General features: G+C 49.1%; 1 protein-coding gene across 3 annotated transcripts in view; it reads left to right on the top strand.

The window, feature by feature from the left end:
• Positions 1–12,551, top strand: part of BCL2 (BCL2, apoptosis regulator) — a 193,297-nt gene that overhangs the window by 93,191 nt on the left and 87,555 nt on the right. The window contains exon 2 of one of the 3 annotated variants that reach the window (XM_018039337.1): positions 1,133–1,204. Coding sequence (XP_017894826.1) covers positions 1,133–1,204 — 72 coding nt within the window. 3 annotated transcript variants of the gene reach the window in all.

Below are 12,551 nucleotides of genomic sequence, written 5' to 3'. Positions count from 1 at the left end.
CAATGCAAGACACCTGGGTTTGATCCCTGGGTCAGGAAGATCCCCTGAAGAAGGGTATGGCTATACACTCTGGTGTTCTTGCCTGGAAAATTCCATGGACAGAGGAGCCCGGTGGGCTACAGTCCATGGGGTCACAGAGTCAGACACGACTGAGCCACTCACTTTCACACCTCTGGCATTTCTAAATAATGTGTATGCTGTGATCTGTCATCAGTGTTACTCATGATGTCTCAACTTCCCATTGTATTTAGTAAATACAGGCTTCGCTCTCCTACCTAACCGCACCTATTGCTTTGCCAGCCCTGTTCCCTCGGTATGACTCTATAGCAGTACGGGGTTAAGTGTCGGTAGTGCTTTCGCTATCTGGCCTATGGAGAGAGCATTAGCAGTTCAAGGTTTTAAGTTTTATGAAGTTAATATCCGTCTTTTCAGAAAAACTGTATTGGAGTATAGTTGAGTTGGCTTCCCTGGTGGCTCAGACGGTAAAGCGTCTGCCTGCAAGGCAGGAGACCCGGGTTCGATCCCTGGGTCGGGAAGATCCCCTGGAGAAAGAAATGGCAACCCACTCCAGTTCTCTTGCCTGGAAAATCCCATGGACAGAGGGGCCTTGTAGGCTACAGTCCATGGGCTCACGAAGAGTCGGGCACGACTGGGCGACTTCACTTTCGTAGTTGAATTGCGGTGCTTTGTTCCGGGTGCACAGCAGAGTGAGTCAGCTACACGGATGCCCATTCTGCTTTGCACCGTTTGCCCATATAGCCCGTACAGAGCATCGAGACGGGTTCTGTGTGCTCTCCAGGAAGTGCGTTGCTGTCCGGCCGCCCGGGCGTGTCTGGCTCTTTGGGGCCCGTGGGTCGCAGCACGCCGGCCTCCCCGCCTTCTCCCGAGCTTCGCCCAAGTTCACGTCCGTCCGTGGCACGTGGCGCAGTGCGCGTGCGTCAGGCGGCCTCCCCGCTGCCCCTCCCGCCCGTATCCCCGGCTACTGTGTTTTCTACATCTTGACTGCACTTCTGTTTCGTAACTAAGTTCATTTTTACCCCTTTTTAAGATTCCAGATATCCACGGTATCGCATGTTAATGTGTCTTGGCTTTTTGTTTGTTTCCATTTCCTTGGTGTTCTCCATCCTCGCAGAGGAAGCTGGTCTTCCTGTGTCTCCCAGGCTCACAGCACACTCTTCCACCAGGCCGATCACACCGGAAATCCGTGAGTGCTCTTTCTTGGTAGCATGCCTCCTGGAGACTTGCGTCTCCCTTCCGTCTGGGTGTTTCTTCAGCCTGTTGCACAGCTGCATGCTGGGAATCTCTCTCCCTTGGTATTCTAGAACTTTCCTTGACGTTTGAGTGGGATCCCCTTTCTTGACCCACTCCGTTTGAGTGAGCGCGTCCCCCGCGGGGTCAGGATGATAGCCTAGCGCGGTGCTGGCGGCCGCCCTCACTGCGTGTTTTTCCCCATGCGCTGGTCTGCTCAGCTCCCCTCGCCACATCACCCCTCTGCTTTATGCCTGAGTCAAATCACATAAATTTCCTCTTTTTCCGCTCACACATTTTTGTGGCTCCCAATCTATAAGTCGCCTTTCCAAAATGGATCCAAGAGAGAGATTCACACTTTGAATGTCTGAAAGGACTTTATATGTTTTTTAAAATATTTTTATTGTGTATTTATTAGGCTGCCCCTGGAGAAGGCAATGGCACCCCATTCCAGTACTCTTGCCTGGAAAATCCCATGGATGGAGGAGCCTGGTGGGCTGCAGTCCACAGGGTCACTAAGAGTCGGGCACGACTGAACGACTTCACTTTCCCTTTTCACTTTCATGCATTGGAGAAGGAAATGGCAACCCACTCCAGTGTTCTTGCCTGGAGAGTCCCAGGGAGGGGGGAGCCTGGTGGGCTGCGGTCCATGGGGTCGCAGAGTCGGACACGACTGACGCGACTCAGCAGCAGCAGCAGCCCCGGGTCTTAACTGTGGCATGCAGGGTCTTTGATCTTCCTCTGGCGTGTGGCCTCTCAGGTGCGGCCTTCGGGATCCAGTTCCCTGACCAGGGGTGGAATCCAGGCGCCCTGCGTTGGGAGCGCAGGTCTTAGCCTCCAGGGAAGTCCCCTGAGAGGTCTTTATCTTCTCACCGGAAGGCGTGTCTGTCTTGTACAAAGAATTCTAGGTCAAAACTGAATCACCTCCAGAAGTGTGAAGGCATCCTCTGATGCATGCTCCTTCCCAGTGTTGCTGCTGGAAGGGGGAAACCATCCTGGTTCTTAATGCTTTGTACCTGACCTTTTTTTCCTTTCCCCTGGGACTGTGTAGAATCTTTTCCTTTCCCCAGTGTTCTGAATTTCACAATAACTTTCCTGTGTGGGAGTCTGTTTTCATCTATTGTACTGAGCAATCAGCGTGTTCTTTCAAGCTGTCGAATTCGCTTTCGGTGGCAAGTCTTTCTTTCCAAAACTCCTATCATGTGGGTGTTGTACTTTCTAGACCAGCCCTCTGATTTCCTCCTGTTTTCTCTCTCTCTATCTTTTGCTCTTTTGGAGGATGATCTCTTCAATTTCCAACCTGTCTGTTGGGTTTTCATTGCTGTTACTGTTGTGAATTTCCTCTTTTCATCTATAAATAGTTGAGTGTTTTTTAAGCATTCTGTTCTGTTTTCATGTGTGACATTCTCTCAGTCTTCTGAAAAAACTATTACTCTCTTTGGAAACTGTCTTCTCCCTTCACGGCCTCCATGTTGCCTTTCGTTTGTGTGCTTCTTTGCACTTTGTCTATCCTGTAGAGGCTTCCTTGCATGCCTCGTAATCCTTGAGTGCTTGGTCATCTTGAAGAGTGAAGAGCTAATCATTTCTTTGGAAGCTCTGAGGATGTGTGGGGCTTATCGACTTTGAGCATTACCGTAGAATAATATGTTAATGCCATTTGTTGGGGAATTCCGCATGTCAGCCCCTAAAGTCTCCTACCGAAGAACCTACAGAGACGATCAGACTCTCCAGGGAGCACCCTTCCAAACTCCGCTCTGGGAGGTGAAGCTCGGCCTGTTCCGGGGCTGAGTGCTGAGCCGAGTGAGACAAGGGCCAGCATTCGGCGTGCGTGTTTTCTGTCCTGTGTGACGCATGATATTCCCCAGTCCAGGAACCATGTCTCTGGAGCCCACACCTCCAGTTTCACCAGCTGGGAGAAAGGCCGCTGCCCAGCAGGGAGGAGCTGGGAAAGGGGCCTGAGGCCTGGAGTAGAAGAGGGAGGACGCTACTTGCTTGGTCACGCCCGACTCTTGGCTCTTCTGTCCTCGGGGTTCTCCAGGGAGGAGTGACTGCACTGGGCAGCCATTTCCTTCTCCAGGGGATCTTCCCGACCCAGGGACTGAACCCACGTCTCCCGCCCTGCAGGCGGATTCCTTACCATCTAAGCCTCCAGGGAAGCCGAACTGGTTCTTCAGCTACGTTCCTCCCACCTCCTCGCTCAGCCAGGCCTCCCCTGTCCTCCCTTCCCAGTTCCAAAGGCAGCTGGTGCTGTCTGTTCCCGGACCTTCTGAGCCTGGGACTTCGCGCCTAACTTCCCTTATTCCCAGTTTAAGATTCTGCCTTCTTGGTTCTGCTAGCTCTGTCACCACTTGCCCACCTGCTTCCCATCTTATTGCTGGAAATCTTATTGCTGTTACCCTGCCCTGGTACTCCTGTCCTTCGGGGCTTATGTCTTTGAAATGGCCACTTTCCCTAGTTGTATTGAGGTTTCCGATATGGTGTGTTAGTTACTGAGGTGTTAGATATGGTGTGTTCAGTTCTCCATTTTTCCTTGGAAATCCTGTGTTACATTTTGGTTGATTTCCTTAATTCTCTTTTTCCAGTTCACTAATTCTATATTTGTGTCACCCCACTGTCTAACTTTTCCATTGAGTTATTTTTAGGAGTTCCGTTTTGTTCTTTTTCAAGTCTGCTATTTTCTTTCTCTTTTTTAATTCACTCCTATTATTCCATTATGTTTTTTAGTCTTTTATCATTTTAATACTTTTAAGAAATCTTATTTCATAGCCCATTTCAGATTGTAGTATTTTTCCAGTTCTTAGACTTTAGTTAAAAAGTTATCTTTATGACTGGTCCTTATGGTAGTGAATTCTCAGGGTGTGTGTGTGTTGGCAAGTTCATCTTCACCGAGATTTTTTTTCAGTGGGAATCTTGTGAGTCCTGAGTTGTGAAATTGTCCCAATGTAATGGTCACATATTTGTTTCTTTCAGTGATCAAAGGTGTTCTGATGGTCCTGGAATTGTGTTCATGTTCGTTTCTTGTCCTATACCCAGATACACAGATAATGTAAATTCTGGTATTACAACTGAATGTGATTCATGTTTGGGGTTTTGATTTCTCAGAGGCAGCCTGGTCTCTGGATCTAAGGCAGTTGTCTGCCCTTCATCTTGAGGCAGCGGGCATGGTCTTTGTCCCTTTTTCATGGATGGGGTGACTGTAAGATTTATGAAAAGGGCCCAGTTCCACCTCCCTCCCTCCACCTCAGTCAGGACGAAGCCCACATCTCTTCATGGGTGTTAGAATCTAATCATTGTCCCCAGATCCCCAAGGGCATTGGTGTGGGTCTGAAACTCGCTGGGACACCGAGGCGTCGACTTCTTTCTAAAGATCAGGCTTCAGTTTTTCTTCATTTCCGGAGCCCATGCTTTCCTCCCTTGCTTCTTCCCTTCCAGGTGCAGCATTGTGGTTTTTCTTGAGCGTTTCATATCTTTGTAGTAAAAAGGGATCCATAGGATCAGCCCAGTGTTTACCATTTTGCCAGAAATGAACACGCACATCCACTATTGAGCTAAATCTAGAATTAATCAATTAAACTAAACTAAAACTAAATACAACCTAGGATTGACTGTAAAGGACCAGAAATTGAAAGGTCCTTAGAGATCACTTCATCCAGCCGTAGCGCTTTACTGAAGGGAATTGAGGCTCAAAACTGATGAAGTCACTTGCCCACAGACACACGGCCAGTCAGCGGACAAGCTGAGGATAGAAGTCCAAGTGGCCACTGTTTTCTCACCCCATGACAGGGAGGAACGCCGTCACCTAGCAGCCAGAGCTCGTCTGCCTGCCAGACGCCCCACGCTGCCGGCTGCTGCGCCTCCAGGCGCCGGGAGCTCTGGGGAAGGGCGCACGGACAGCTGGCGATGGTTTCGTCTTGTTTCCACATCTTCTGTCTATAGCGTCAGAGTGCTCAGAGCATCACCTAGTGCTTTATTCCTCTGCCATTTTTTTTAAAGGAAAAATATCCTTTTTCTTTTCTCCTTTCTTCCTTTATTTCCCCTTTTAAGATCCAGTTCAGGTTCCATCATCTCCCAGAAACTTTCCCTGAAGTCCACAGCCCATCGGGGTCTTTTCTCCGTCTAACCCCTCTTGAAATTGTCGTTGGAGCCACACAGTTGGCACCAGATGATGAAGCTGTCTGGCCCGGCTTAATTAGCGAACATGGCTTAGCCTCCTCAGCTGAATGGTGAGTGCTGGCTTGCAGAAGCCACGCTTGTGCACCTTTGCCATTTCCCAAAGAGTTTCTCGTGATTAATTGATGAGGAAGCAACTTAGAGGAAATATGTTCCCTGAGATAGAGCCTGGGTTTGGTGTCAGGAAGCCTGGATTCTGCCCTATTCTTGGCATCGCCCCCCTGGTGTTTTAGAGCAAACCGTCTTACCTTGTATGGACGGGCCCCTGTATTCTGACTGTGCACTCACAGACAGTTGGTCATCTAATTTATCATGCAGATGGGGGCAGTTGTGACAGAGAAAGGGGCAGTTCTGTTAATAATTCTGCAGGGATCGCAGATGGCGACTGGGAGTCTTCCTTATAAGCAGGGACACGTGGTCACCTTGTAGCACAGCTCACCTTGAGCGCTTCAGAAAACTTTGCTCAGCTGCTACCAGAATACCAGTGTTCAAATAAAAAGCAATGATTATCCCTTACAAGAGCTCTCACCCACCAGCACAGCTTCGCAGGTGAGAGAATGTTTAGTTTTCCCAGACGCTCATGTTTTCTCAGCTCCTTTCCTGGCCTTAAGGGCTTGTTGTAGTTGAACTTAAAGTGATGAGTTTGAGGATTATTACCATTAAGAGACAAATGCCTTTATTTTCCATATCAACCCACTCTCTATCCTGTAAGAAAAGAACAGCCCCAGTTTTCAGAGTTCTGAGCCTTGTCTTGCTGAGCGCCTTAGAAACCTGTGCTCCTGCCTCGGGTGTATCCAGCGATGGAGGGAGGTCTGTGCCTGCCTGCCGACCGTCGCCGCTGGATGCGTCTTCATGTGGCGGCGTGTTGCCATTGTTTAGCTGCTAAGTCGTGTCTGATTTTTTGGTGACCCCCATGGACTAGGGCCTGCCAGGCTCCTCTGTCCACGGGATTTCCAAGACAAAAATACTGGAATGGATTGCCATTTCCTTCTCCAGGAGATGTTCCTGATCCAGGGGTGGAACCCACGTCTCCGGTATTAGCAGGCGAATTCTTTACCATGAGACCCCAGGGAAGCCCAATATAATGGTATATTTGGTGGTTTGGCATAGGAGGTAAGGTGTGTGCATGCATGCTAAGTTGCTTCAGTCGTGTCCAACTCTTTGCAACCCTGTGAACTGTAGCCCACCAGGCTCCTCTGTCCATGGGGTTCTCCAGGCAAGAGTGCTGGAGTGGGTTGCTGTGCCCTCCTCCAGTGGATCTTCCCGACCCTGGGATCGAACCCATGTCTCCTGCATTGCAGCCCAATTCTTTACTGCTGAGCCACCAGGGAAGCCCAGTAGGTGAGGTAGGTCTTTAAAAAGACACCTCATACACTCCGTGGTTCACTAGCTGGCTTCTACAGCTCCTGCCAGAGTACTCTGTAGGAACATGTACGGTAGGTAAAGCCATGCGGGAAGCCAGCGAACCTTTTGGCCAACCCATGTGTCCTGTGTGTTTGTCAGCCTGCAGTTCCTAGGCACACTTGGAAGACGGTGATGGCCAGAACACTCACCTCCCAGGGCTGGTACCTCCACCCCTGCTGGTGCCAAAGGAGTCCTCCCATGGTTGGCCACGGTGTTGGAACGCAAAGACAAACATACAATCTCTTCCCTCCAGGCTTGGAGTCGTAACAACTAAATCTAAGAACGTTCAGGAGGAAGAACCATCAGTTTGGATCTGGGGGAGTTGGCTGGCATGTTAGCTAGGTTTGAAAAGTAGGACTTTAGATCAATGTTGGGTGAAGGCCATCTCACACAGTGGAAATGGCACAAAGGAAAACCTATAGGAGTCCAGTTGGTTGGCATCTGAAATCAGAAGTCCTGTGCGCCTGGAAGATAAGCTGTAATAATTAGGATGTTCTTTAATGTCAAACGAGAGAACTCGGGTTGTGTTATATAGACGGGAATCACATAAAGTGTCGGATTCTTGCTGTCATCAGGCAGCTCATGCATGGAGATGATAACCCGGTTGCAGGGAGAACAGTAATGAAGAGGCTTTGGTGTTTAGGAGAGATACCAAGGCAGAAGAATTAAAGGGGAGGAGCCAGATAGGCGACAGCGGGCAGTTGGTCGCATGTTGGGTTGAGCAGGAGAGAACCAAACACAACCGCAGACGAGAAAGTTGGAGAGGAGCGGAGCTGGGCTGGGAGCGAGTCCGTGATTTCTCCCGAGGTCTGAGAGGGGGTTATGTGAATGGTACATGAAGAAACCTTGCATGGGGCTTTGCATGGAGTAGATGCTGGACAAACCCTGCATTGAAAGAAGGAGGGGACGACGGAGAGGAAGGAAGGGAATTCCTTCTCACTCTGCTCTGTGGGGTTTTCAGGGTTTTAGGAGATCCAGTGGGAATTGTGCCCTGGGGCTCGTCCCATAAAGAAGCTTGCCAATACTTGAATTTTTGTGTGTTTTTAGTATTTATGTGTGTCTGCACTCGGCTGTGCCTGGTCTTACTTGCGGGATCTTTCCTCCTGGCACGGGAACTCTTCGTCGCAGCATGTGGGATCTAGTTCCTGACCAGGGATGGGCCCTGGGGCCCTGCTTTGGGAGCGTGGAGTCTTAGCCACTGGACCACCAGAGAATCCCAATCCTTCATGTTAACTGAGCGCACAGACCTGGAGAGGTTCAGATCGGGCGAAGGACCCCCGCTGGTTGGTGTCAGACGGAGGAGAGGTGGGCTTTCAGCCAGACGTGGAGGAAGAGAGGGCTGTAGGTGATTAAGAGCCATGCTGAGACCGGGGGGCAGCTGCCTGGAAGGCAGGGAGGCGGAAGGGAACACACCACCCGTGTGAAGAGTGGAAGAAGTGTGCTTTACCACCAGAGTGGTTTAGCTTGGGGAGGAATGTCGTGGGTGAGTGGTGGGGCTCTTCTGAGGCTAGGATGTTGCTTGCCTTCTGGAGAGCTTACCCTGGAAGCCTGCTGGAAGAACCCGGTTTTCTGTGACAACCAGTCCGGTTCCGGCCCGGTTTTTTTCTGACCATTTGGAATAATAGCGGGGCAGTCTTTTTGTGTGATTAGAAACCAAGTCACGGTGACTTTTCCTCACGAGCCATTTCAGGCTAACTCTCCATAAATCCTTTTATTGGATGTACTGGCCAGTGCTTTGTCTCACAAAATGCCTTTTGGTTCCTGTGCCTCGGTCTCTGATTATTGGGTAAACATTTTAGTTTCGTGATTACATGGTGTTCAGATGGCAATGCATGAATTCGCATCACTAAAATTGTTTGCTTTCAGTTATATTACATCTGCTTCAGGAATGCCAGAAAGCATAAACATGGCTTATTTAGTAAACTCACTCCTTTGGAACATCTGAGAGAGAGAAAGCGTCAAGTCCGGCAGTTGGCATGACGTCTCCTCTCGCAGCAGAGGATTTTGAAGCTGGAAGGTGTTTGGAAGCCGTGTGCTGTCACCTTCTCAAACACTTCGAGTGAAAGGGGGTTCTTAGAATGTGCCAGCTTTTAGAAACAGGCGAACCACAACTGGATAGGAAACTTAAAATTTATTTCTCCTAACATTGATCAGAAACGTTGTTGGCTACAGCCTAAAATGGATGCAAGCCAGGAGTTCCCTGGGAATCTTAGTATTTTTATTTGCTCTACAAAACCCCAGTGTTCGCTGGATCCAGTGCTTGTCAGTGGCTTTCTTTTTAGGGGAGGGGGAAAGCGCTTCACACCCGCTTATCAGCACAGTTAATCTGAGGGTTCACTTTGGTCTTTCCCCTGGGTATTGCATTTTTCCTGGATGTGGCTTCCAAGATGTGGCTACATTTAGGGACGGGACATTATTAAATGGACTGGTCTCGACAACAATTATGGTTCTCTAATTTCGGATTAAATCAACTGACTGGCATCTGGCTGTGTTTCCGTGCGCATCCATCTAAACTTTACAAAGGGCTGCTGAGAACTCAGCAGCTTCCCTGGCGGCTCCGCAGTAAAGAACCCACCTGCCAGCGCAGGAGATACCAGCTCAGTCCCTGAGTCAGGAAAATGCCCTGGAGGAGGAAGCGGCAACCCGCTGCAACGTCCTTGCCCCGAGAATCCCGGACAGGAGCCTGGGAGCCTGCAGTCCTTGGGGGCTGCTGACGAGCCGGACATGACTCAGCGACTACGGAACGACAGTTGGGACGAAGCAGTTTTCCCTCACTGTTTGGCTTATTCGCCTTTTTTATTTAGGAAACCTTCAAGGCCCACTGTGTTCCTTTGCATTTCCACCACTTCCTAATTGGGGGCCATCATCAACTCTCGCTGACACTGTTCCTTCGTGAATGACTTTTCAGAACAGCTTCGTTTGTCTCTGGCTGCGCTGGTCCTCATTGCCCAGTGAGGGCCTTCTCTAGTTGCGGCGAGCCGGGGCTGCCCGTGGTGTGGGCTTCTCACGGGAGCGCAGGCTCAGGCGTGGGCCTCCGCGGCTGTGCTGCACAGGCTGAGTTGCTCCCGGGTGCGTGGAGTCTTCTCGGACAGGGATCAAACCCTTGTCCCCCACACTGGCAGGCGGATTCTTATCCACCAGGAAAGTCCCATAAATGACTTTCAGTCTCTGTTTCGGGGGCCACTGCATAATATACTAAAATGTATATTATGTTGATTACTACCCCACCCACTTAAAAAGGTTCGTGGCATAATTTTTAAAATTATATATATATACATATATATGTATGTTTGGTTCTGACTGCAAAAGCAAGACATGGTTTTTGCAGAACTCTGGAAAATAGAGAAGAGCAACAGGAAGAAAAGAAGTCCCTTATAATCTCCTTCCAAAACGACTGTGTTGATCCCCAGCTTAGAACTTGTTCTGTCTCTCCTAGCACAGAGACCCTTCCCAGCCCTGACATCGCAACCCTTCTCTCTCTAGTTGCTTCCTCTCTGGGAACCTGTACTGCTGTGCATGGGACTTTTCATATTTACCTCTCAATGCTTTCTGATTCTGTAAACAATCCAAGAGGCTGTATGTTTTAAAATATATATATAAGGAGCACAGTAAAAGAATTATATTTAAAAACATCTCAACACCTTGAAATAAAACTATCATTTTCTGTTTACAGATGTGTGCCTAAGCACACACGATTTCCTATAAATGAGCTCGTGGCATCCATGTGGTTTTTATGGTTGCTCTCTTCTTTCATTTTCACTTATTTCTTCCCCCCACTCCCTCCCTTCCCTCCACCCTACTCCCTCTCCCCCATGTCGCCAGTGTTATCAGCCTTGTGTGTAATGCTCCTGTACTTCACCCCTCTTGCACATTTAATTATAGTAAACATCTGATATAGCAGAGACATGTGATTTCTCTCATTGCTTCATAAAAATCAGATGAAGTCATATGTTCCTCTCTGCATCCTGTTTCTTCTCTCACTTTATAGTGATCCATTGTTGAAATTCTTCCCGTCTTTCTTTTCCACCACTGCATGCTAGTCCTTGGTCGACCACGGTATCACCTACTGAATGATTCTGTTCCCGACAGTGCTGTAGTCATAGGGACATGTGATGACTTCATCAGTGATGGTGGTCTCGATTTCGGATAGATACTTCCAGATTGCTTTCTAAATGGTATAGCAATTTCTATTTTCACCAGCAGAGTATGAGGTAGCTTTTTGGTGTGTCCTTGCATGTGGCTGTGACAGTGTCAACCCCGAGAAGCAGTGCTGCTAAAGTGCAGGGAAGGGTAAGGAGATGGGGGTCCCTTTGAAGTTCCAAACTTCAAGACTAACATGGAGCCATATAAGACCATCACGGCAACATCTATAAGAGAATTCATTAAGAAGAGATTATGGTTTTCTCGAACTGGGTTCTGGTGAAGAAATATTTGTAAAAATGAATCTTACAGCTTAAGGTGTTATTTTATGCTTAGGATCTTTGTTTTGGCTTTAAACAACATAACTTTATTACCTTACGTTCTAGAGGTCAGATATACAATGCAGATCTCACTGGGTTCAAATGAAGCAAGGAGGGCTGAGGAGAATGCACTTCTCCGCTTTTTCCAGCCTCTAAAGAGTCCTTGCGCCTCTTCTCCATCTTCAGTCATATGCTTAGGATTTATTTTTTAAGCAGACAACATTTGGTTAGCATGGCAGCTAGAAATTTCCCTCTTGGCTTTAGTTTTTTTTCTTTACAAGTTTTGGCAGAACTCGAAAGGTGAAGTGTACCACACACAATTTCTGAACCTCTGCGTTCAAAATACACACGTGGATGAATGGCAACATGGGATCCGTGCGAGTTCCCACGACCGTTTACATTTCCAGTGCTTTGAAGACAGCTGTCCCGTGGTGTTAGAAGCCTGCAGGCGGGAGGGTGGGCTGGATCCCGCAGCCCGTCCCGAGCTGGGCTGTGGCTGTGCCTCAGCCTCCGAGACGGGGCCTGCTCCATCCCCTTCCCTCCTCACTGCCCGTCCTCCGAAGCCTGGGCCCTGGCGCGGCCCACCCTCGCCTGGAGGCCGGGCTCTGCGCCCTGCCGCTGCCCTTGCTCCTCGCCTCCCCTCCCTCTGGCCCTCTGCCTCCCAGCTCGCCCCTGTTCTTGCCTTCCCCTGAGAGACCGGCATTTGCAGGCGATGTAGCTGCCTCCCACGTCCCTCTGGGTGCAGCCTCACGGCCGCTGACCTGTTTCATCCTGAGCTGTTTTCATCCCTGATTTTTCTGCTGATGGCTCTCCACCTGACAGAAAGCTTTCCCCCAGCACCCCCCACCTTTCAGTTTTTTAGTCTGAACTCATTTTGGGTCCTTGAGTCCCTGAGGCCCTGAAGCCTCCCTGTACTCCGAGGTAGAAATAGATTCTGTCTCTGAGAGAACTCTGACCACTCTGTTCTGTGCGAACGCCTGCCAACCCTTGTTGTCCCACCAGGAGAACCACCTCGGTAATTATGGGTATTAGAATTGCGTGGAGAACACACGAGGTGGTCTAGAAGGCAGTTCCGCCATTTTTCAGTGTAGTCTCAATGTCCAGGAGAGTCATGAGCAGGATTCTGGTTCTAATGCCTTAATTCTGTATTTACTTACCTTTGTGGATTAGACAGAGCCTAAATTTTATTTTGAGAGAGAGAGAGAGTGTGTGTGTGTGGTTTTATACGTACAACTTGACTGAACACAGTAGCTCTGTGGTTTATCTTTT

The sequence above is a fragment of the Capra hircus genome, chromosome 24 (genome assembly GCF_001704415.2).
Source record: "Capra hircus breed San Clemente chromosome 24, ASM170441v1, whole genome shotgun sequence".
Lineage (NCBI taxonomy): Eukaryota > Metazoa > Chordata > Mammalia > Artiodactyla > Bovidae > Capra > Capra hircus.
Note: the sequence above shows the minus strand (reverse complement) of the source record. Positions and strands in the feature narration are given on the sequence as shown.